The 26,844-nt window shown below is 37.4% G+C and overlaps 1 protein-coding gene across 1 annotated transcript in view; it reads left to right on the plus strand.

The window, feature by feature from the left end:
* FREM2 (FRAS1 related extracellular matrix 2) overlaps window positions 1-26,844 on the plus strand; it is a 183,090-nt gene that overhangs the window by 58,878 nt on the left and 97,368 nt on the right. Inside the window, exons 3-4 of the mRNA XM_032294524.1 lie at window positions 17,167-17,313; window positions 22,401-22,631. Coding sequence (XP_032150415.1) covers window positions 17,167-17,313; window positions 22,401-22,631 — 378 coding nt within the window. The remainder of the gene's footprint in view (window positions 1-17,166; window positions 17,314-22,400; window positions 22,632-26,844) is intronic.

Here is a 26,844-nt window from a genome sequence, read left to right on the forward strand (position 1 = left end):
AAGAAGATTTTACCAAGACAAAACGTTCACAGAGCCAATCTTTGCCAACTTGGCAGCATTTCTTGGGTCCTTGGTAGAAACCAGCGCAGAGTTCCAAACACAAGCCAGGTTGGAGCTTCCAAAGCCATTCAGATATTCTAGTGCAGACCTTGCTTACAAGTCCGGGCAGGTCAGCCCAGTTTCCCCTGTTTAGACACATTTCGTCCAGCTTCTATAAGTTCTATCAGATATTTCCTTGTTTGAGATCCAATCCCTACCTACCTTGCCCCCCCCCATATTGAGAAAAGGGAACCAAGGGAGTAAGAAACAAGAAATACAAATGTTTTCCACAGTCTCACTCATTTTGTTATCATTAAGGTACTAAAAGGTATTTATGAGATTTTCCTCTCTTAAGAGGAAATGCATTCTAAGAATCTTCCATATTCCTAAAACATAGTTATCCTGTTATTCTTTGAAGGGTACTCATGGTCTGGTTTTTGCTGTGTGTGCATTTCCTCTTCTTATAAAGATTTTCTGTTTGTGTTTATTGAGGTCATAAAGCTGGTATGTGTGTGTGTGTGTGTGTGTGTGTGTGTGTGTGCATTCATCTGTTACCCTAAATCTCCAGAGTGCCTGGTGAATGTGTATATATATAATATATACCCACAAATACATACACACATATATATACACAAACATATTACGTATTATATAATATGTAATATGTATACATATTATGTATTTTTTTCTTGTCTATATAATAACATAGGAGTAAGGTTAGTTCATTTTCATTTTCTAACTCATTTGGTTCTCCAGTCAATAAAAGTATTTTCCAATACAACTTACTAATATTATTGCCATAACCAGTTGAGATGTAAATCAGTGACTCAAAATTGTCTATCAACTTCCTTCTAAAATTGATGAGTACAGAACTGTTGTATTTATTGATATTCTCATGGGAAGCAGTTAGTGATCAGAGCTGAGGAAGAAGTGTAGCCTAGGGAACAATGTGTTTTCAGAATTTTTATCTGTTTATCAGCCTTAAAGTTTATGTTGCAGCATTATCCTCTTTCCAAAACCCAGCTTAGTCCATGCTTCCCGTACTGGTTGTTTTAATAGCTTCAGAAGCATTCTTCTGAGTAAGCCTTTAAATCCCTTATCAGAGCTGGGCAGATCGTGGGGTTCAAATATCCACAGGGAGTAAGAGCCAACTGAAAACAGGAGGCTGACATAGCTCGTTGTACATTGTTGGTGATTTTAGCAGTGTTTTTTGGAACTGGCCAAAATCCTAACCTTTGTCTCTTCTGAGATCTGATCCCACATTTGAGTAATTAAAAAGTAGGGCCAGGGCACTATAATGTTAAGCCACAAAAAAAGCAAAGCATGTGTCTCCAACAATAAATGTGGTCCGTCTGTGGAACAAGTATACCAGTAGTCAGTTGTGTTTACTTGAACTTTTATTTTTCTTGGCATTCTACAAACTAACATATTTACTTTGCCATTTGGATTAGGAAATGGAAATGACAGGAACCAGAATTTGTATTGCTGGTAGGGATGAAGTTTCTTAATTTTATTTGGATTTGTTCCTCAAGATTATGACATGCAGTTCTATTAGTGTCAAATATGACAAATGAAAATTATGTGACCTGCATGTGATTGATACTACACAGGCTCTCTGATCATATCTGTGTTTTGAATGGTTTGTACTCGAACCCAACTTGTCCCAAAGTATGCGCTGTAGATCAGACTCTTAACATGATGCCTTAAGACATAGGGTCCCTGTGGGAATGAGATTGAGAAATGCTGTGTGCTTCAATCCCTTCTTCAGATTTGCTCAGTGCATCATCATATATTAAAGGCCCTATGAATTACTGCAGTTAGGAATTCTGTTTACATAGCTTAATACAGCCTATTTCTCCCTTAGTTAACATAGAGTGATTTTTTATTAATGTAATACATATTTACTACCAGGAAAAACAAGATAAAAAATATTTTGGGAAATGCTTTCCCAAATTGTTCAGTGGGAAAACATGTAGAGGTTGCTGTGTGTTCTATGTTTTTGGAGAGGAAGGCAGTTTTGTTCTTTGTAAGAACGAAGGTAAGGGTGTGCATGTGTGTGTGTGCATGTGCAGGTGCATGTGTGTGTACTCACAAGCACACATGCATTTGAACATGTAGTATTTCTCTTTTGAGCTACAATAATGATACGGAAGTTTGGATAACTGTGTTCAGTGCCCAGCCTTGTCTATCTGCAATGACCTCAGGAAGCCTTTCTGTTTTGTGCTCTTAGCTCTAACATGGTTTGGTGAAGCCTAATCTGCTTAAAACATCTAACATGGAAATCATTGCCCACATACTGGATTTCATACTCAAATCTAAATCATGCATGCAGTGTCAAACTTTGACACAGTTTGGTGCATTTCTCAAGATCCTTCCTCACCTCTAACTTTCCAAAGGATTAGCTATAAATTTTGACAGTAGGAAAATTACTGGCTCAACTACTTCCTGCAACAAGAGAATAAACACTTCCTACAGGAAACTGTTCCACATCAATGATGGACTTGAAAAGTTCTGCATCTTTATGTAAGAACAGGAGGCAGTATTATCAATTGATCATATATACTCTCAATTCAATTTATAAGAAAACATGAATTTACCAAGAATGGTCAGATCATATGTTCATGTTAGGTTGTACATGTTGATATATCACCATGTAACAAGTATAGACCACAATTTCTCAACACCAGTGCTATTGACATTTGGGGCCAAATAATTCTAATGCTTTGTGTGTGTGTTGAGTGGGAGGGTCTGACTCTTCTGTGCTTTGAGGATCCCTAGCTCCCTGGCCCCTACCCACTAGATGTCAGTAACACCCACTGCCTTGCTCTCCACCCCCTCCCCAACTGTGACAACTCTCCAGGCATTGCCAAACATTCCCCAAAAGGCAAAATTATTGCCCCCTCTTCAAGAACAACTGGTTTAGAGCATATTATTAATTATAAAATCAATGTATTTGCTTTCCCGGTCTGCTCTTTAAAAAGTTCTGCATGTAATTAGTACGAATTATCTGCAGTAATCATTGTCTGAAATCCTCAGCATATTCAAAAATGCCACCCGCATTGTTTATTAACCAAGTGAAGCAAAATGTCATTTATCTTGGCATAGGAGAAAAATTTTGTCACGCTGATCCTCATTTTCTTTCTAAGTTGAAAGACAGAGAAAGAAAGGGGTAGGGCATAACTTTTATCTGTATGTAGTATGCATCTGGACTTTGGCTCAATAGTTGCTTAGGATCAAAACTCCTCCAAGAAATTCATCCATCGCTTATTTTTACTGCTCAAAATGAATGGACTCTTCAAGTGCCTCTGATATGATTTGGCTCTGTGTCCCCACCCAAAGCTCATCTGATAATCCCATAATTCCCATGTGTTGTGGGAGGGACCTGGTGGGAGGTAACTGAATCATGAGGGTAGGTCTTTCCTGTGCTGTTCTTGTGGTAGTGAATGAGTCTCATGAAATCTGATGGTTTTAAAAATGGAATTGAGACTCACCTATGAGTGAGATTCATGTGTTACATGTTTTTCTGTGCCTAGCTTATTTTACTTAACATAATGACTTCCAGTACTAACCATATTGCTGCAAATGCAGAAGCTCATTCTTTTTTATGGCTGAATAATATTCTACTATCTATATAGAACATTTCTTTATCCATTCATCCATCGACGAACACTTAAACTGATTCCATATCTTGGCAATTGTGAATATTGCTGCAATAGACTTGAGAGGGCAGGTATCTCTTCAATACACTGATTTCCTTTCTTTTGGGTATATACTTAACAGTGGGATACCTGGATCATATGGTAGTTCTGTTTTTAGCCATATGCTGGTGTTTTGTTTTTGTTTTTTTCTTTTTCTTTTTTTTTTTTTTGAGACAGAGTCTTACTCTGTTGCCTAGGCTGGAGTGCAGTGGTGCTATCTCAGCTCACTGCAACCTCTTCTTCCTGGGTTCGAGTGGTGTTCCTCCCTCAGACTCCCAAGTAGCTGGGATTACAGACACCCAACACCACACTCTGCTAATTTTTGTACTTTCTAGTAGAGATGGGATTTCGCCATATTGGCCAGGCTGGTCTTGAACTCCTTACCTTTGGTTGTCTGCATGCCTCGGCCTCCCAAAGCCATACTGTTGTCTATAGTGCCTATACTATACATTTCCACCAACAATTCTACCACAGTTTTTTTTTTTTTTTCCATGGATAGGCACTGAGGTTGATTCCATGTCTTGGCCATTGTGAATAAAGCTGCAGTGAACATGGGAATGCAGACATTTCTTCAATATCCTGATTTCATATTCTTTGGATATATACTCAGAAGTGGGATTGCTGAATCATATGACAGTTTTTTTGTTTTGTTTTGAGAAACTTCTGTATTGTGTTTCATAATGGCTGTACCAATTTACATTGCCATCAACAGTGTACAGGGATTCCTTTTTCTTCACATCCTTGCCAATGCTTGCTATCTACAAATAAATATTTCTTAAAGTGTGGTACATATTATGTCTTTCTGTGCCCCAAGTTTCCTTTGTGAGTAGCCTGATTTTCCAGCTTATCTCCTCCTCCCCTTTCCTTTCACAAACCCTACAGAGCTGGATTCACTGCTGCCCACACACATGCTGCACTGTCCTTCCCTGAATTGGGTGTCTTCTAGTTCCTTCCTCTGGGAGGGGCCCCATCTTCCATTGTCCCTCCACTGCCCCTTCTGCCAAGCCTTTAATGGTCTTTCCAATCCAATGTGCTCCCCTCCCTCCTCTGAGCCCCAGGAGATTTCTGTTCCGCTTTTCACCTTACATTTTTTTATTATCATGTATGTATAGTATTTGATTTTTCCTTACTAGAGTCTACATTTAACAGAAAGGACTATAAGTGAACCAACTTTATACTTCCTAACACATGCTTTTCGTGGAACTTGTTCCAAAATATCAATTAAATGAAACTGTACATTGTCTAACTTTTTTTTTTCTAACAAGAACTGGAGCTCTAAGACCATACCAACTTGTTTTTCTACTTACTGGTTTTTTTTTTTTTCCCTTGGCAGCTAAATATACAAAATGAACAGCTTTTATATTAATCTGAGATAGTGAAATTAATGAGAAGGGCTGCTGTTGTAGCTCTGGCACAATTCTAAAGGGATCAGAGCAGTCACTAAAGGGTTCGACTAATTAAATAATACTACATGCTAAGCACAAAAGCTAGCTTTGCAAAACTAATCTGAAATAAATGAAAAGAAAATGTGAAAAATAAATGGGTGACATTGATGCTATTTTACTCCATCCTCTCTTTGTCTCTGTCTCCCCCACACTGTCACCCCCCCCCCCGCTTTCTCTTTCCTCCTTCTCTCCTTCCTTTTTGACAGATATCAAAGACACATCTCATTTAGTTTTTCACAGGAGCAATAGCTAAGTAACCAGGTATAATGCCATATATGTCTTTTTAAGTCTAGGAGTTTAAAACTCCCAAATCTTGATTTTGCTGCTGAAAACAAATAGAACTAAGAACATGTTACTGGCTTACTTTTTAAAAGCAATAATAACAAATTGAACTAAAATTATCTTGAGGAAGTTCTTATTTCTAATTTTCAATCTAATGTTCTGGGATTCTGAGTTAAGATTCACTCATGGTATTTTAATTAATAGAATGTCTTTTGTTCTCTCACCCACTCTAATCTCTTCATGCTAGCCATCAGATTAAATTTTGGTAATAATGGAAACAAGTCAGATTTTTTAAAAAAGTTTTCTTATTGACTGTTAGATTTAGGCACTTGTTTTTTCCCCATCTATATTTTTGTCTTCTGATGTGGATATACCACATTTTCAAAAGGTAATCCAAGATACAGCTCAGACTGTAATCCATGTTAATTGTAATGACAGTGTCTGTGTATGGTACTGTTATACAGGTAGGAATTAGAAAACAGCCTCACTTCACAGAGAATTAACTAAATGGTGCTAAACCGGTTACTCAAAGAGGTGGAGAAGTGTAGCGAACCACTGCTTTCCTTCAGCTCAGAGTCTCCTTCGGGGTGGGGGGAGATGTCTGGCGCCACAAAAGGAATTAGGCTCTGGTTTGAACAGAGACCTGAAGGCTATTAAGTTTATTTTAAGAATGTGTTGCCAGAGATCTAATAAATGTATTTGTGGCTTCAGGCAGTGCATGCATGAAATCTTGCTGCGCCAGGTGTTTTGTTTTGTGTTTTTTCCCTTCCCCAGAGGGAGAAGAGGGTGTGGATCTCCTTGACACACTTAACTCTTGGTAAAGCAGTTATTTTTTCTATAACAGTATAGTATTTTTTCAAAAATTAACTTCTGTTTAACTTCTATACAGATAAAAAATGATTTAAAAAATTCTATCTGGGTTGCTTTAAGGAAAATAAAGTAAGTCCTCCCAAATTATATATACACATATAATTTTATTTAATTTTAAACACATTTTAGAATAATCTTATGCTTAAAAACAGTATTTGAGATTATATCCTGTTAAAGGGAAAGACCACTAAATCAGGAGTGAAATCCCTGGGAATTTAAAATGCTTTATAAACTTATTCAAATCCCAACCTTTCTGAAGCTTGGTAAAAGGGAGCATTGAGAAACAATGCAGTTCATTCTACTCTAAAATGCTTGGCATATATATTTGTATTATTCAACATGATCATTTCTTGAGTTAGTTTGTGTTCTTATTTAAAATACAGTGTGCATTTTCAGGAGAAAATAATTCTCAGCCACTCACAGTGTTAAAATGACTAAATTAGCTTATAATTTAGACTCCAAATGATAATCCAATAACCTGAATGTTGTAAATGAGAGTTCATCTTGCAATTTTGTGTTTGCCTTGTCCTTTGTCCTCTGTATGTGTATACCTGAATTCCTTATCCTAGGCATGCATACCAACTGAACATTCATTCCACTAAGTGAAAGCTTCTGAATAAGAAAGTAAAGTGTTACCCAATTAAGTCAGATTTGATGAAGGAAATATGCTTAAACCCTAGGTGAGGGGATGTAAATTCATGTTTCTTCCTATTTTTCCCCCCATTATTGTTGCAGGGGATGAAAATTAACTTTTTAATTTATTTTATTTTATTTTATTATTTTATTTTTGAATGGAGCTGGGGGAAGGAGCTGTGCTTGGAGAAATGCTGAGGATTGGCAGGCTCAGGCTTGCAGATTCCTATTCCAACCTGACTGTGGCCTGATGACGCACAGGATTCAGCCCAGAAGGAGGATTTTCCTTCTAGCTTCCCTGGATTTTGGCTTTGGCTTCAAATTCATTCATCAAAACAGAGGGTCTAACATCATAGCTTGTGTTAATTTTTTATAAATCCATCTCAAATATTTATTAACTGACCTTCATGCCCTTTGCTTTGTCATGTAATACTTATTTGAGGGCCTCACTATTCGCTAGTATCAGCTGATAGTAGAGGGAAACTCACTCAGATGATGGTTTTGTTTCTTTTCAGTAGGATTAATTTATAAATTAAGTTAAGCAAATGACAATTAAGCTAGAGTAGCCTGCCAATAGGATATTCTCCTAAATGATGTCATCTGAAGACTCAGGGAAGTATAGGAAGAATATTAGCAGGCTGCACTTGAATGCTACATCCACCACATACTACACCCCTTGGAATGTAAAGTGGGTAGTTAAACCTGACACTCATTTACCTCATGCATAGAATGTGGAAATACCTAAATTGCAGGGTTGCTGTGAGATGCATTGAAGTAATGTGCAGATTATCAAAATCACCCAGCTCTCAATCTGTCCAGCTCTCATCCACAGGCATTTTCAGAATCCCCAAGGCTGAGCTGAATTCAGCCAGTTTATTTAATTCTGCACGTGAATTCTAGTTGTTCTTGATGAATGTTACAGTTTCTCCTTTCTGTGTTTTGATTGGTCAATGCCTATATTGTGACAGTTCTGATTGGTCAAAGCCCATGCCACTGGTTGGTCAAGATTATTTTTAATATCACTTCTGCCCCAAGGATAGGTGTTCTCCATAGTAAGCCCAGTTGCACAACATCTGCACAACTCTACTAGAAATCCTATCAGCTATGCCCAGCTCCCCCATAGCAGGAACCCTCCCTATGGCCCCAAGAGCCCCTAGGCATAACCTAGAGGTGATATTTTCTGTTATTCTCTATTGAAGAAAAACGGTATCCAAAAGTGTGCTGCTTGGCTCCTGGTGTGAAAAAGAGATTAATTAAGCATCTCTTTAAATTTCCACTTATACTACTTTCTTTCCCTGGGATCCAAAAAATACACGCAGGAGCCTGGGCAAGAATTAGAGATGGGAAAACTTATACTACACTTTGAATCCCTACACTCAGATGATTCAACTTTTGTATGGAGTCCATTATTTTGCCTGATATCCATTTTCATTATCACAAGTTCTCTCTCTGCAGGCTCCTTTATAGCCCAATAAAATCAGCTTCCCACCAAAGCATAGGAAGACATGAACCTCAGATGTGAGCTGTTTCTAGATCCTAGAATGAATTGTCCTAAAATTCTCTAGTAGGATTAGGAGTGATTCTTCATTGGAATTCATTCCCTGTATATTACTTTCCTATAGGTTAACAACAATCCTACAAATTTTCTTTGTATACTCTCAATTTATAGCAGGTAGTTATGCAGGAGCCAGTACACCCTTCACCCCGCAAGCCACAGCTGTGTCTACATCCTAGTATTGTTGCGGCCAGGGACAGATGGCTGGGGGAAAGCCAGAGCTGCCCATCTGAGAATGCAGTGAGGGTCCTTTCAATTCACACTCCTGAGCATATGACAGAAAAGGGGTTGATGAAAGGGAGACAAAATGTGTGTGGGGTAAACACTTTTCTGCTTCTGTGCTCCATTTTTTGTGCCCCCCAAAAATAACTTATTGTGACTTTTACTGAGTAAAAACAGTTGATTTTAATTATTCAGTGCAGTTACATTTCTGTAAAATCACAGTGAATACTGAATTAGCAAATACTGAAGCATTGCTCCTAGGGGAAAGACGGGATTTCTGAGAGGGATTTCTCACAGAAAGACTAGGTTTCTGTGAGCCTCTGGTCACATTTCATCAACCAATCCATTATAACCTTGTTTTATGTGTGTTTCTATTTATTTCCTTTTTCTTTTTTCTTTGAGATGAGTCTCACTCTGTCACCCAGGCTGGAGTACAGTGGTGTGACCTCGGCTCACTGTAACCTCCGCCTCCCAGGTTCAAGCAATTCTCCTGCCTCAGTCTCCTGAGTAACTAGGATTACAAGTGCCCACCACCAAGCTCAGCTAATTTTTGTATTTTTACTAGAGACTGGGTTTCACCATCTTGGCCGGGCTGGTCTTGAACTCCTGACCTCGTTATTCACCCACCTAAGCCTCCCAAAGTGCTGGGATTACAAGCATGAGCCACCACATCCAGCCATGTGTTTCTATTTAAAGACAACTTATTAGATATATGTTATTGATTCATTAACACAGCACTCACAGTCTGAACAAAACTTATATAGCACACAAATATTTTTTTGTAAGGCACATCACAGCCTTCTTATCTTCTTAAGAACACCAGACAAAGCTGTAGACTATGGTTGGGGGCCTTATTTTTTTGAGATGGAGTGTCACTCCATCACCCGGGCTGGAGTGCAGTGGTGTGATCTCGGCTCACTCCAACCTCTCACTCCAACCTCCTCCTCACAGGTTCAAGCTATTCTCATGTCTCAGCCTCCCAAGTAGCTGGGACTACAGGCACATGCCACCATTCCTGGGGTGTGTGTGTGTGTGTGTGTGTGTGTGTGTGTGTGTGTGTGTTTTTAGTAGAGACGGGGTTTCCCCATGTTGGCCAGACTGGTCTTGAGCTCTTAGTCTCAGGTGATCCCCTGCCTCGGCCTCCCAAAGTGCTGAGATTACAGGCATGAGCCACAGCAGCTGGCTGGTTGGGGACCATTTTTAAAAATAGCAAAACCACCGAAAAAAAGCACAAAGATACAGAAAACGTGGCACTAAAAAAACTCGAAAAGGATACCTTTACAGCATAAGAGCTGAAACAAGAAGGCACAGAGTGTCAGGCAATGAGAATTTTTTGACGCCCCCCCACCCCGCATATGTTCGAGAATGATCACAAAAGCACCATGAGTATTAATTTGGGGGCTAAGAAATAGATTTTCATAAGTAAGGCAGTTTATAAATATAGAATCCAAGAATAATGAGAATCAACAATGTATTAGCCTTTTGCATAGTAGATGATAGGAATTTCAGCCTTTGGAAACTTGTGTACAAATACCCATTATATACCCACATTATATACCTGGGATGGGTATATATATAATCATATCATGTCCCCAAGGAACAAAATTACAGATAAAAATGTGGATTGTGATATTCTTGGATTCTAAGGTCAACATTGATATATTTGTCAGTGCCCATCTCCACACCCATGTAATCTGGCCATTTCTTATCTGTCTATAGAAGAATATTGAGTAGAGTATGAAATAATCCATCCTTGATCTCAATTCAGTGTAGTTTGTGTGACAATTACTAAGATACCATAGCTCCATTTATTCTTTTGGTCATGAAAGATGAGCTTGTACGTGCCTATCCTGAAACTGGCCCAAAAGATCTCTACGAGCTGTGTGTATCCAATAGAAACCCACGTGTGCTGTGATGCTGTGCCTGTTTCCCTCTACCTCCTGGGTCTTTGTCATGCCACTCCTTTTTTTTTTTTTTTTTGAGATGAAGTCTTGTTCTGTTGCCCAGGCTGGAGTGCAGTGGCATTATGTCAGCTCACTGCAACCTCCGCCTCCCAGGTTCAAGCAATTCTCCTGCCTCAGCCTCCTAAGTAGCTGGGATTACATACACCTGTCACCAAGCCTGGCTAATTTTTGTATTTTTAGTACAGATGGGGTTTCACCATGTTGGCCAGGCTGGTCTCAAACTCCTGTCCTCAGGTGATCTGCTTTCCTAGGCCTCCCAAAGTGCTGGGATTACAGGCATGAGCCATGGCGCCCGGCCCCATTCCTCTTTCTCTACATTTCTCTACCAAGCCTTCGTATTTCTTTGTGGATCTGACCCCTGTGCTGTGCTGCCGCGTTTTCAGAATGTGTAAGGCAGTGGAAATGATGACGAGGGAGTGTTCGGAAGGAAGGAAGAAAATGATATAACAATTATCATAAGCAGCAATTCTTGAACACCTTACTGTTGCAGTAGTCATTATTGAAATTATTAAGTAGTCTAAAAAAAAAAAAAGAAAGAAAGAAAAACCCACTGGTGATTTTTCTGGATCTGTCCAAGTTCTTCAGGAGCTTCATTAGTTCCACGAAGGTGCTCTTAGTTCAAAGCCTGTCATCCCTTGGTGCCCGAGTCACCGCAGGCTGATCCAGGGCAGGTTGTGGATGTGTCTTGTCTCTCATATCCAATCTCTTAAACAGGAGAAGGAGAAGGAAATAAATATTTAGTAAATGCCCTGAGCGCCTACCACATCGAATTCTTTGAAGTTCCTTTTTTTACCTGATTTCTTATCTCTGGTCTTATACCTAATCTTCCAGGAACGCCTTCCCCTCCATCTCTCTTAATGTCCAAATACCACCCTGTACTTAAGCCCCCATTTAAACACCATCTCTTCCATGAATTTGTCTTTGATCCCCTGAGGCTACAGTAATCCCTCACTCTTGTGGACTCCCACAGCTCATTATCAGTGCCTCTCGCAGCATTTGCCAGGCTTTAGCGTGTGCACATTATCTAGGTGCCTGTGCCATCTCCCACAGTTGGATGCCAGCCCCTGGGGGCAGGGTAAGAGCCAGTGGGCTTCTGCACCAGGTGGTTTTCAGCAAAGTGAAGTCAGTCTGCCTTTAGAGGCCAGAGGACAGGATTCCACAAGCTCTAGGAGACTCTCCTATGGAAGATTCTAAGGCAATGCAAAGTTCAAGGAAGAACATCCTATCACAGAAATGGCAATGAAATGAATCCTTTATTTTAACTTTAATTTTAGATTTTCACTAGAATTACTAGCATTAATCCGGATGGTAGCTGCACGGTTGCAAATCACTGTCCTTACTGTTCAAGAGAACAAGATTTCTTTAAAAATCTGCTTAAAAATCAAATTAGCTGCTCAGTGCAGTGGCTTGCACCTATAGTCCCAGCTACTCAGGGGCCTGAGGTGGGAGGATCACTTGAGCCCAGGAGTCTGAGGCTGCAAAGAGCTGTGATCACACCACGACACTCCAGCCTGGTCAGCAGAGTGAGACCATGTCTCTAAAACAATAACAAAAATAAAATCATCTAATTTCTCCAATAAGTTAGGTAATAGCATTATTATCTTAATCTTTTCTCATATAAATATCTATTTCTATTGCTGATTTAAAGGACCACATCTAGCTTTTAAAAATATCTGTATAGTTAATTTTCAGTTCAGCTTTAAAGATGAACTTTATTCTGGGCAAATGAGAATTTACCGAACTAGAAATTACCAACAATATTTTCTATTTGTAACTATTCTCCAAGAAGAAATTTGTTGTCAAAGCTAAATAAACACATCCCCTTTATCAAACACAAGTCAAAACTGTGGCACTAGTTTCATATTATTGAAGATCAAATGCTTTGTCTTCAGTGAAATCAGGCAGCCCTGAGCTTTTTGGGAGGGCTAATTGGAGATTGGTTTTTTTGTTATTCTAAAAAAAACTACTGAGTTTGAATTGAAAAAGAAAATGAAGAAGTCTAAAGACCAGCTGGAAAAGTTCAAAAGAGGTCTTTTCATCAAAACCTTAATGGCTTTGGTGTCAGGATTTGAGGACAGAGCATTTGGGAGTGTGGTCATCAGCTGTCAGACACCTGTTGTGTGGATTTATGACATGAGTTATGGAGTTTAATTTTTTTCCAATGAGATGCTGAGACTAGCTCCTCGTGCACCATAGATGACAGAATCTATTTTAGAAAGGCAACAAATTTTAAGTAAAAATGTGTCCTTTTTTGACATTATTTAGCTTCATCTATAATTTCACATTCAGTAAGCTGTAGCTTTTGTTAAAATGTCAATGTTTATTATTTCCATTGATTGAGGTTTTAGAAGAGTTTAGGTGATAGGCAACAAATTAATAAATAAGGTATCTTCCTATTCTTTAAATAAAATACAGCGTTCAATTATGTAAGGTCACAGTTTTAGTAAAGGGAGTTAAATAGGTTACAGCTTGGTTTTTCAAATAAGTAAGTACCTAAGATTTTACAAATCCTGAAATCAAATCTGATTCACATGTGTAAGGTTCAGAAGAGTTATGAAGTATTTAATTCCATTAAGAGTTAAGCTTTATAGACTTCATATTTTCTATTTAAATATGTATTTCATTTATATTCTCTGGTTTAAAATCCCAGTTTCAGTGGGAATTCTAAATTTTCTATAATAGTTACCTTGGACTATCTCTCTGTCTTACAAAGCAAAGCTTCTTTATATTGTTTCTGAATTTTATTTTGAAGTAAAATCTCAAGGTGGTGGTTGTACATATCAAATACTAGCAAACTATTCAGCTATGTGTCATTCAAGACCTCTGATTAACCAGTAACTTGGCAACTTCGTCCATTCACAACATAGGCACAAAACTGAAAGTCATTTTTACAGATGTATAAGTAGAAACAAAATTAGGTGTGTCTAAAACCATCCACAAAGGGAATGGAAGGGTTAAACAGCCCTTTAGTCATCAATAGTGCCTGGAAGTGTCATTTAGAGAAACACAAATTCCAATAATTCACATTTATGTTTTACTTAAAATCTTTCAAGAAGCATGCAAACATTTTAGAAGGGGTGTCATTAAACAAATTATTTTTTAAAAAAATAAGATTCAGTAATGAAAGAGAAATGTTACATTTACATAGGAAATTTATATTGCTCAATAAATGAAGGACCACTGAACTTTCAACTAAGACATTAGAGTTTCTGATTGATGCAATAGGTGTTTTTCTAATAAGTATAATGAGCTCCATGACCTCGTGAATCATGTGTTACAGTGGGAGAAAACAGAAAATGAACCAAAAAATCGTATATATATGCATATGATATAAATTTTAGAAAGTACTATAGGGAAAAATTAATCAGAATGAAGGCGTAGAGAGTACTGGGGTTTGCAATGGGCTTGCTGTTTTATAAAATTGAAGAGAGAAGTCTATTCTTAAAATGTGCCATGTTTACGAGAGAATAATATTTTCTGGAATATTTCAGGAAAAGGTTAGAATCAATTCTTGAAATTAGCTAAGAATTGTTAAAATTTAGAGAAATAGGGATTCCCAGGAAGAGTAGGAAAACGAAGGCTGTCCTGTGCAGAAGACATCGCACATACAAAAACGGCCACCTTTGTTCAGAAAAGAGTTAAGAGGTTGGATGTGGCTGAATATTTCTCTTTAAGGGGAAGTGATGGGATGTGAAGCCATAGGTGTTAGAATGGCCGAGGAAAGACCTGGTAGAGCATGACAAGAAGTTTGGAATGAAACCTGGGCTTGCTGGGACCACATTTTAAAGTGGACAGGAGTGTAGCATAAAGTTGTTTTCATCTAATAATGTGTTTTGACATCAGAGCTATTTTATGTACTCATTTAATCAAGTACATGTTATTCTCTTCCATTGCTTTCTAGATGATGTTCCAATTAATGGAACATACACAATACTTTTAAAAAATATACTTTAAAAACAATGATACTAAGTATTGGAAATAATGAAAGAATGGATACTCTCAATTATTGATGTAAATTAGTGCAATTTAGTACAATTGGTAAATTAATACAATTAAATATGAGAGGATACCCACCAAAGGGCACAACTATACAGAGTAACCAATAGGAGAACAGCTGCAGAATCACAAAGAGATGAGAGGGCTGGAGCAGCTGCAGCTTCTTCACAAGCAGGGGGATAGAGCAGCGATAAGGAGTGGAAAGCATCGGCCAAGGAAGAATAGGGGTCCTCACTTTAGGCAAGAGGACATGGGTGACGGGAAGAGTGAGGGTGGCAAATCCCAGGAGCTGCAAGAATCTTGGCTTACCTCCAGATGAGCAGATTAGGGGGCAAGGGACACAGTGTGGGTCAGGATGAACCTGGAAATCTGCAAAGAAACGTCCACTTGATATGGGCAAAAGCTGTAGGCAAGAGAGGCAAAGGCGAAATGAACACTGGTAGTTGTAAGGCAGACGAATAGTAGTCCAACAGCGGGAATGCAGGGTGGGCTGGCGCACTCGTGGTATGGCAGGGCAGAGTGAGCTTGCGTTTGTTGAATGCTGCTATTGACCTCAGGGTACTCTGTGTGTGTATGGCTTATCTGAGTTGATCTTCAAAGAAATCACAGGTGCTAATTAGCATCGCCCTCACTTGACACTCCAGAAAAGGAAACAGAGGTCTAGAGAAGTAACTTGCTCAGAGTCAGACAGCAGCTAGAAGTGATGTGGGTGCACCTTGGACTCCAGTTCTGAAGAGCCTCCCAGCCCATGGCCTCTCCTTTCCCGAACAGCACTCAGGGTGTAGCTGATATTAGGTTAAGTTTCATCAGGGCAAAATGTGGAATGAGTTTCCTTGTTAAACTGACACAAAATTCCTGCTCTCCAATCTATTTATATTTTATAGTTGATAAATTAACTAAAAATAGGAAAGTCTATAATCCCATCATTGAAAACACCAGGCAGCTTCACCTGCGTCATGCCTCATTTTATGTAGCGGCGTTCGTGGCATCAGTAGCATTTTGTTGTTGTGTTTTTAAGTGTTGTCAGTGTTCCAACAATAATTTCATATTTATTGTTTAGTGGTTGAATAACATGTTATTGATTTGATACACTATAAGATAGTTTTTAAGGTTTGGAGTTATTATAGAAGATATTGCAATGAATAGTTTCTTACAAATATATATTTTGCTTCTCTTAAAGCAAAAATCCCACAGAAGGACTAACAAAACTGATACAACCATCTTTTTGCCCCTTTCACACATTGGCAAATAGCTGTCCAAAAGGCTTGTGCTAATTTGCAAGTCAAACAACAGTAAACAAGAAAACACTTTCCCTACATAATCTCACTTGCACGGGGTATTCTCTTTAATCTTTAGTACACACCAAGTTAATAGCTCAAAGTTGCTGCAGATTTTATTTTTTAAAAGTTCGAGCAAAGACAAACGCATTTTCATGTCTTTGCTCACTCAACATTTTCCTTTGTGTAGATTTTTTTGTGGTCTATTAAAGTTTTGAGATTTTCCTGTTTCATTTCTTTTTATCTAGTGAAACTCTATGTGAGTTGCAAAGAGAAGAAACTAGAATGAAAATTGTGCCTCTAGCTGTGTTTGTCACTTGGGCATTTTTTTTTTTCACAGCCTCTTTCAGAAAGACTTAAAAGGCATTACTGATGCCTTTGTTTGTAAACCTCATCTTACTCTGAAATAATTGCTGTAGATCAAAAGAAGTAGAGGGATGCGTGCAGAGTGATCAGCTGATAACCATTTTTCCTTTCATTTACCCAACATAGTCGCTTTCACATTAGAGCGATCACACGCGAGGTTTATTTTCTCCTGATAGGCAGCCAGCTCCATTTTGGTGGGAAGATGGGAGGGGAAAACCTTATCTTCAGAGTGGAATGGAAATCAATGAAAAGAGCTGTCTGTTTGCTCTAAGGAATGGAGCGGAATATAGTGGGGAAGGGAGGCGGAGAAGGGATATTTGTTTTTCCTTAAGTGGTTATAATTAAAACCTTCCACCTAATTGCTCTGTGAACCAGAAAAAAGTATTTGTGAAGTTGTGTTTTTTTAAGAACATCACAAAGGAGCCTTGCAGCCCTGCGAATAGAAAACTTGCTCTCCAGCGGCACCTTGTGGGAAGTGAGTTATACTGCAAGTGGGATATTTAGTTTTAGGATTAAACTAAATTGCCTCTGGCTCTTGTATACTTCCTACCCATTACCTACTTCCCCTTCTAAAACAGCAAAAAATTTGTGAAGAATTATGTCAGCGATTGAATTTATGTGTAACAGTTCCTAGACTGTAAGCTGTACCTCCGTGTACATATTCTAGAGTTGTGTATCAAACTAAGTAGCTGTATTGATTCTTAATGTTGCTTCATTAAAGTAGTCTGTGAAATTTTTAAGGTCACTCATTCAAGAAAGCGCTAATTTTCACTCATTCAAGAAAGCACTAATTTATGGCTTTACATTTTTATTTTCAAGGTGGAAACAAGTTAACCAACCAGCAGTTTCGTCTGAATTGGGCATGGATCTCCTTCGAAAAGGAATATTACCTGATCAATGAGGACTCCAAATTTCTAGATGTCATTCTTAAACGCAGAGGTTACTTGGGAGAAACTTCTTTTATAAGTAAGTTTAATTTTTTATTTCTGTCTCAAAATTTTATTTTCTAGCAAAGGTTTGTAATTCTTGTACAGTGATTAAAACATCAGTTTAGTTCACTGACCTAGCTTTAGAGCTTAAAAATTTAAAACTTCTCTGACTGCTAAAGAAACAAGCAACAGGTTTGTGTCCAGGTACTTATCTCTATAAGACTTTTATGTACACATGTGATCTTTCTCTGTTATAAAAATTGGCAAGTACACTAAGTTATGAAATAAAAATAAATGTCACTAGATCTTAGAATGAGCTTAGACAAATCTGTAATTTACCCCTAAGATAAAAGTCTTCTGAAACATTAGTGTTGTGACCTTTCTTTGTAACAAACAGCAAATGGTTAAATACTAATAATTTTCTTCTGCTTTGCTTCATTTAAATAAAACTGAGGGTCAAAAGCAAACAAAGGAAACCTTTTGTCAACTCCAATTCAAGCTTGTATTTGATTTTCATGTACGTGTAAAATAAAGTTGGCAATATATTGGTATTTTTAAGCAGCAATAGAGTTGGCACAAAATATTTAATATGTTGATAAAAATGGCAGCATCTGGGAAGCAATTATATGGTTTTGGTACCATGTATTTTATAGACATCAAGGCCAGTAGAATTTGCATGGGGTAAAAAAGATTTCATTGAGTGAGATTAACAAGTAAGATAGGAATCTAGGAAAATGTTGGCAAAGTAAAAAGTTAGTTACCCTATGCTTGTCTCCAAATGATTAGTTTGAAATTTTACCAGCTCACGAGTTTCAAGAGCCTTAAACAGTAGACTTCTATGCACAGGTCTACACACCTGCCACCCCAACACCACCCCCGGCACCCATACACCCACTGTACATTTGCTACAGCCACAACACCCTACCATTCTTTTTGATTTCCCCTGACATGGTTCTGAATATTAATTACCCCTTACTTTAAAAATTCTTTTTTTTTTTCCCTTTTAACTTTAGAGGACTGAAGTTTCACAGGACACTTTCCCTGTCTTTGAGGTTGCTCTGACTGCAGGGGCACTGGTCCCCCACAGCCTTACCTCCAGCCTCTGCTTCTATCTTCACTTTGCATGAGCCTCCACCTGGCTGTGCTTCACATGCTTTATATTTAGCCTTGGATATTCTGAGCGCTCTCACTGCACTGTCTTTTAGGGACATTCTCTGTGCACACATGCACATCATGTCTGTCTTATCATCAGGGAGAGATTTGTCTTAACTCTGCTTTGGACTTGAACCTATAGCAAATAAGTCATAGGGAAAATGATAGCTAACAAACAGAGCACCTTACCAATTATTAAGAATAGGTTTATCTTTTTTTTTTTTTTTTAAGACCGAGTCTCACTCTGTTGCCCAGGCTGGAGTGCAGTGGCGCGATCTCGGCTCACTGCATCCTCTGCTGCCCAGGTTCAAGTGATTCTCCTGCCTCGGCCTTCCAAGTAGCTGGGATTACAGGCACCTGCCACTGTGCCCGGCTAATTTTTGTAGTTTTAGTAAAGGTGGAGTTTCATCATCTTGGCCAGTCTGGTCTTGAACTCCTGACCTCATGATCCACCTGCCTCTGCCTCCCAAAGTGCTGGGATTATAGGCATGACCCACTGCGCCTGGCCAGGTTTATCCATTTTTTACCTGAGTTCCCGTTCCTGATAAGTTTATTTAATTTTTCACTCACAACCAGCCCATGGATAGCATTGGGAAAGTTAATAGTGGAAAAAGTTTTTTAAATTATTTTTTTGCATTTTTTTCTCCACTGCCTTTTTTTCTTAAGCTGGATACTAAACTGTCAAACAAGAACTCTTTTTGTTATTGTTTTTTCATTGCACTATTATTTCCTATGAATGTGGGGTTACCAGCAGTTCTACAAAGGGTCATAGGCTTTACTTGGTTCCCTTCACATGGTTACTTAGTAACCTGGGGTGATAGAAAGTTGGGAAGCCTTCTGTGTGTGGTCCACATCCTTCAGTCATTAAAGATGGTAATGGAATTCATGCTAGGACCTGGAATGAAAATCAGATTAAATTGAAGGGTAGCCTCATAGAAGTTCTACAACGAATATGTTGCCTATAACTGTTTCATACAAACTCTACTTTTATTTATGGACCTTTAGAATGACATAGATTGCATTATAGCAAAAGATAGAACGTCACTTGAGTACAGTTAAGAAATCATGAATTACATGAAATTTGTAGGTGTATTTTCTGAAAGATGATTATTCATTTTATAACTATTCTAACCACTAATAAACTAAATGTGTATTTATAGTCCACAGTAGTATTTGCATGTCAAAGATCTTATTGCTACCAGTTTTTGAACATTTAATAAGGCAAGGTACTTCATATGTACATTAAGCACATTACCTCTTTTGCGCCTTACAGCAACCCTTTATTTCCTGACTCAACAAATATTTTCTTGAGTACTCATTACATACCAGGGGCTTTGTTGGGTAGTAAACTATGAAGAAACAATGATAGTTAATGTTTACTGAGTTATTTGCTGGGCCTACTTCCCAATACCCTACCTAGGTCAATTCCATGAGAAGAGCGCCATGCGGTGAGGAAATAGAGAGTGTTGATATGTCCAAAGTCAGACAGCTAGTGAGGGGCAGAGCTGAGATGTGGCAAAAGGCCCATGCTCTTAACCACTGCACCATAGTGCTTCGTAAATCCTCCACTGAGATAAGTTCATAACTTGTCTACCATTCCACAACTGTTATATGGCCAGGATGGGATATAAAATCTATTCTCTCCTTCCACAAGTACCTAGTTTAAACACCTTGTTATTTTTCTATATCAGAGGAAAAGATCCGGTTGCAGTTTCATTTAATAACAAAAGTAAAAATTTATAGGTATTTTTAGCAGCAAAAATTGGGATATGGTATTGCAACTGATTTAATATCAGAGGGTATCGCAACTCATTTAATATTAGATGGCCTGACTGTCATGTAGGAAGGAGGACTAGTTGGAAGTAGCAGACATTCCTTGTATCATTCTTACTCATTTTTGTTTTTAACTGCCTTTTGAACCTGCAGAAAACATATATAGTGCATTGCTGATGAAAGAAAACAAAACAGAAAAGTGAGCAGTAGCTATCAGAGGCAGACTAACCAATTTTTGCTGGTCATGCCACTGGGGATAGATGGGTCAGTGAGCAGCATGTGTTCTGGAACCTCAGAGAGAATGATTTCTTTCATCAGTATCTTGGCAGTGAATTGTAGTGGATCCAAGAGGTGTTGACAACCAGTCTGTGTGCACGAGGAACCAGAGAGCTCTCAGGCAGTCTACAGCATTCAACAAAATATGCAGACCTGCAATTCCTGGTTCTGTGCCCTTTTTTCTCTTGCCATTAAATAAATCATGTTTTACCTGCTACTGAAAAGAAAAATATGATGCAACATTTTTGTCAGTTATTTTTCTGAGAACTATAAGAGAACTATTTTTAATAAAATGTTTGTTTTCAGCTTCATTTTAAGATTAAAATAACAGCCATTGATATATTTCTATAAATAAATAAATATTCAAATGACTCATATACAAGCACTATAAAGGCAAAGGTTTTGTCTGTTTTGTTCTCTGATACAGCCCCAGCACACAGAACAGAGCCTGGCATGGAATAAGTACTCAACGAGTATTTGTAGTTGAATGGATCTTATTTAGTCTAGTTTCATTTTTAGTTTAAAAACCAACAGGAATTGTTCAAATATATAATAATTTTTAATTAAATGCAAAATGTTCCAACATAACTTATTTTCAAGCTTTAAAAAATCTAAGCCACAAGACTTTATCTTTCTTTTATGTATTGATGTATTTTTAATTTTTGAGATAGGGTCTCACTCAGGCTGGAGCACAGTGGCAGGATCACAGCCCACTGCAGCCTTTACCTCCTAGGGCTCAGGTGATCCTCCCATCTCAGCCTCCCCAGTAATGGGGACCATAGACATGTGTATAGCTATTTTTCGTCTATTTTGTAGAGATGAGGTTTCACCATGTTTTCCAGGCTGGTCTCGAACTCCAGGGCTCAAGTGATCCACCTACCTCCCCTCCCAAACTGCTGTGATGATAAGCCTGAGCCACCACACCCAGCCTTATTTTTCCCTCTTTTACACTTGTCTGTCCTGTCAACATCTCTGAAAATGCCCGGGTTTAGAGAAATATATTTGAAAATTATTCTATTAACTTGACTCACTAAGAGGTTCTGATTCCATATTTAAGGATATAGAAGTCCAGGTACTATTGCCATTTTTATATTTTTCTATGACATTGAATGTTTTCACTGCTTTTGGATAATGTACCGTATGGTTTGAGAATCTGGCATGGTAATAGTGAAGATCATCTTGCAATGTACTTAGAGACCCAGAGATCCTTCAACCTTCCCAGCTAACTAAAATTGACCTTGAATGAACTTTCAGAGTAAGCCAAGCATACTGCTCGTAATAACCATATATATTTAGCTCTCCAATTCTATTTACATGGTTTCATGGAATTCTAGGGTGTTCCACAGAGGAAAATCTGGCAGTGGCCATGTTGAAAATACTGAATTACATTTTTTTATGGATCCTAGTTCCATTAAATGTTTAGAGAATACCATCATTTTTTATCATTCCAGTGAGCCATTTATGACTTAGATGGCGAGTCAAAGAATTCTTTCATGGAAGAGTTTCTTATTGGCTTATATTTTATAGTTAGAGAATGTTTCTTATGTTTTTTATGTAATATGCAACAACACATGCAAAAGTAAATGTGAAGAGTTTTAAGACTATGAACTTGTAGGAGTAAGGATATTGTACAATGTGAATATAAAATATATTCTTGTTTGACAAGAAGTTCTAATCCAAATGTAGCTCAAAGCATATGTAGCAAAACCATAATGGAGTCAAATGCAGAACAGAATCAGGAACTACCCAACACCTACAGTGAAACACTTTCGTCATCAAACCCATACCCAGTTTTCCATTTTATGAGATCAAAGCAGGATCAATTTTGCTCTTCAGGATAAAATGACTCCTAAAAAGTTAATAAGGAAAACGTTAATAATCCAAGTGAAAATGAAACTAAGAAAATGATATGTTTCTGTGCAGGTATTGGTACAAGAGATGGGACTGCAGAAAAAGACAAAGACTTCAAGGGCAAAGCACAGAAACAAGTACAGTTCAACCCGGGCCAGACCAGGGCCACGTGGCGAGTGCGGATCCTGAGTGACGGGGAGCACGAGCAGTCCGAAACCTTTCAGGTGGTCCTCTCGGAGCCCGTGCTGGCTGCCCTGGAATTCCCCACAGTGGCCACTGTTGAGATTATTGACCCAGGAGATGGTAAGACCCATTGTCAGTTGGTTTATGTTTTTGCTGTTGGGCTGCTATGACAAAATACCTTATAGGGGTATATTTTATAGTTTTAAATTCAATGTTTGAAATTTCCAGAGAGAATCTTCGAGATTAATGATTCACTATTCTCAGATATGCTGACAGGAAGATGGAAACTGAAAAGTTATGAAAGAATGCTCTATATCTAAAATATGTGTAATATAAAATGTATATATTCATATATAAATTATATTAATAGATTTTATGTATATATAACAATATCTTTATATATATTTGCCAGCTAGCACAATTTCCATATTACCAGAAAATTTTTAATGCCTATATATAAATTATTTACATATTTATACACATATATAGTATTATATATATTATATATTATACTATATATTATACATAGTATATATATACATACACATATATATTATATATATAATTATATATATATATATTTGTGTATAAATCATACACAAATATATATATTATATATAATTATATATATAATATAAATAATTGTTTATAAATATGTAAATAATTTATGCATTAAAAATTTTCTGGGGTGTGTGTGTGTGTGTGTGTGTATATACACATAATTGTTTGTAAAGACAGCATCTTGCTATGTTGCCCAGGCTGGTCTCAAACTTCTGGCCTCAAGCTATCCTCCCAATTCAGCCTCTCAAAGTGCTGGGATTACAGGTATGAGCCACTGTGCCCAGCCAGGGATGCTATATTTTTCCAAGTGAATGAATTATCCATGGAATTACCAACATGTTCTTTCTGTTATTATAATTCTATCATTTAATATTGCTCATGTCATTTTTCTTGGATTAATTCATCACTTTTTGGAGTCCTTTAAATGTCTTAACATATCTTTTAAACAAATGGTTTGAGAATGAAATCACACTTTTGAATTAATGTGGTTCCCATATTACTTTTAATTATTAAAGTTTTCTTTATATATTTACCAGCCAAAAATTTCTATTTGGCCATATGTGTCTACATTTGTTGCATAATAACCACCACCTATCCCCATTCTGTAGTGAGCACAGTGTTTTGAATCATTGCTGTTGATTTCCATCAGAGTACATTTTCTTGTCAATGCACACCTTGGCTGATGCTGGTAAAAGTGAACCTTAATGCTTTTGTGTGTAATTTGACCTTTTTCCTCCCTGTCATACTTCTACAGTCCTAGCTTGTCTCGATCTAGTCAGAAAATTTAAAAAAAGAAAAAGAAAAAAAAAGCTTGAATGGCTTTTTGAGGGCTGGCATTTATACAAACCTTGTAGAAAAGTCTAAAGCTGAGATCCTGTCAAAAGCCAAACATGACTTTCTTTTAAATTGCCAGCCTACTTTATTTTGTCAATCAGAAGAGTCTTAAATGGTTTGCAAAGATACAATCTACAGAGTACGTGAAATGGAGACCTGTGTGGAAATTCCTGTGTTAAAAGACTAAGCATAATTAAAGTGAAAAAGAAAACTGGAGCTCTGACATCATTTGTTTAACTAACAACTCTGCCTTTAGTTAAAGATGAAGTTCAATTATGTTTATAATTTTCATTAAAGAACAGTTAGCATTTAATTACATTTGCTTTCATCTGCATTATCCAGGGATAAATAATTAAACTTTCTTTTGATCCTGAGCTTTGGATATATGTTTGAAAAATAAATCTTTTCTCTTTTAAACAAGCCCAGGACAGCTTTAATACATATAAACTGATCCATTAGTTCAAGCTGGAAGCCATTTTTTCATATTTTATTTCCCAACTAGTAAAATTGCCATATTACCTGAAGAAATAAGACGCTTGAATTCATTTCTGCCTTTCGATTTATAGGCTCAGAGTGACATGCTGTACACATGATATATCTAAGCAGTAGGATATTAAAAACAAAACAAAATACATATACATGCCCCATGTACACAGCCCCCCACTTATATAATCCTTTCTTAACATAGGCTATACCAAATAAAACTTTGCCGTAATTTTATTTCATGTATTGATCATCTAAGTTGTTTCAGCATTTTATAGATAAAGTTCAGCCGTGTTTATTTGACGTCATGATAGTCCTTGGATAACTGACAAATCTTCCATAATGCCTGGTATGCTCCATGCCTTGTTGAAGACCGTTGGTCTTGAAACTATTTCTAGTTGTATGACCTAAAATAAAGTAGCTTTTAATAAGATTTAGTTTCCTAATGCACAAAATAAGAAAAATTAATAATTAGCATGTTATAGCATTCCTGTGGAAGGTCTATAAAACATAAAGCAGAATGCAAATATTCTTATTTCTAATATCATAAATATAATGTTAGATTTCATTTTAAGAAATTGAGCAATTCTTTATTTCCTAACAGAGGATCACTTTCCCCACCATTTAAAACCTTTGTTTCCTTTTGTAGTCTCTCTCCAGCTCTTTGCCTATAAATTCACCTGCCCTAGGAACCATTACGCCTACAAGCTCTCCCTCTGCATATTCATTCTAGGATGTGTTTTGAGGTTTTGTTTTCATGCATTAAAAATTTATTCAGCTCCTACTTGTGCTGGGTACAGCATTGTCTATTGGGAATGCAAAGATAATAGGATAGAATCTCTGCTGTCAAAGACCATAGGGGATGGGAAAGAGAGCCATTAACTGATCACAGGAGAATGTGATGTGATAAAACAAGATATGAACAGTTATCGTGAAATTCAGAAGAGGGAATAACCAATTCAACTCTGCTTTATTTTAGCCTGGGAACTAGTTTTACTTATTAGCAAATTTATTTAAACACAAGTCTATGCTTTTCTCAATATTTATAGTGGTACTGACTAAAATTCACTGAGCAGTTACTACACAACAGACAGTGTGTTTAGCACATTATATACGTTCCCTCATTCAGCCCCTTTTACCGCATTACCTTGTAGACATCTGAGCCATTTTAGGCATTTTACTTGATATTTACGGGAGGCTTTCAGTTTTATATTTGACAAGTTTTGGAACATTAGTTCCAAATTTATGTGACAAAAAATAACTTTTTAACAAACATACACACACAAACACATGTATATGTATTGCCTTCTCACATTTTGTAATTATGCTCTTATAATGCCATCTATCTATATATTTTTTAAATTATATAGTTGTTATATAGGTGAAGATTTTAAATGACTATTTTATTTAATACATCAGCATCTACATCACTGGAAGAGTAACACACACAGTTATGTGCTTTCTTATTTATTTAGCCTGATGCAACACTCAGTTCCCTGATGGTTATGCTGTAATATCCCACCCCACCCCGCCCCCATGCCTCCAAGTATCTGTGGCTGTCTGGTTGGGAACCATGGCTCTATGATCAATAGAGCTGACCCTCATGTAAAGAGTGAGTTCAGTCACTCGTTGAGATTGATTCTATAGTCTCCCCTACACCCCCACCTTTTTTTTTGAGACAGTAAGTATCTCATTCTGTTGCCCAGGCTGGAGTGCACTGGAGCTATCATAGCTCACTGCATCCTCAAACTCCTGGGCTCAAGCAATGCTCCCACCTCAGCCTTCCAAACACCCAGTATTAGAGGTACATACCACCATGCCAAGATAAGTGTTTCTTTGTTTTGTTTTTTGTTTGTTTGTTGTTTTGCAGATAAAGAAGCCTCACTATGTTGCCCAGGCTGGTCTTGAGCTCCTGGCCTCAAGTGGTCCTCCTTGGCCTCCCAAAATGTTGAGACTGCCAGCTTCAGCCACCACACACAGCCTCTTCTTTCTTTTTATATGCTCATAGAAATTTCCAATTGGGAAGGGTTTTAAAGTTCGTGAAACATTTAACTCATTTTCTGGATGAGGAATCTGAGAAATAGAGCATTGAAAACTTATCCCGTTTAAATCTTATGTGTACAACGCTGTGATTTATATATCAATTTACAAATATCTCTGAGGCTCCAGGAATTTACTTTCCCAAAGTCACCAAGCTAATAAGTGCCAGAGGCAGTATTTAAAATATATATGTGTGTGTATATATACATATCTCATCTAATAAAACTAAACAATATATTTTTTAATATATATATATTGTTTCCCCTTCTAGAGCTCTTGTTTCCCCTAAGTTATGGTCTTCTGTCATTTTATGTGGTTAGAAAACAAGTAATATCCCAAATCATAATTAATCAGTGTGCTTATCACTGTGATATTGTTTTACTTATCTTGTATATGAAAACAACAAAGTAATTTC

The sequence above is a fragment of the Sapajus apella genome, unplaced genomic scaffold (assembly GCF_009761245.1).
Source record: "Sapajus apella isolate SASKATOON/1434 unplaced genomic scaffold, GSC_monkey_1.0 scaffold32, whole genome shotgun sequence".
NCBI classification, from domain to species: Eukaryota; Metazoa; Chordata; class Mammalia; order Primates; family Cebidae; genus Sapajus; species Sapajus apella.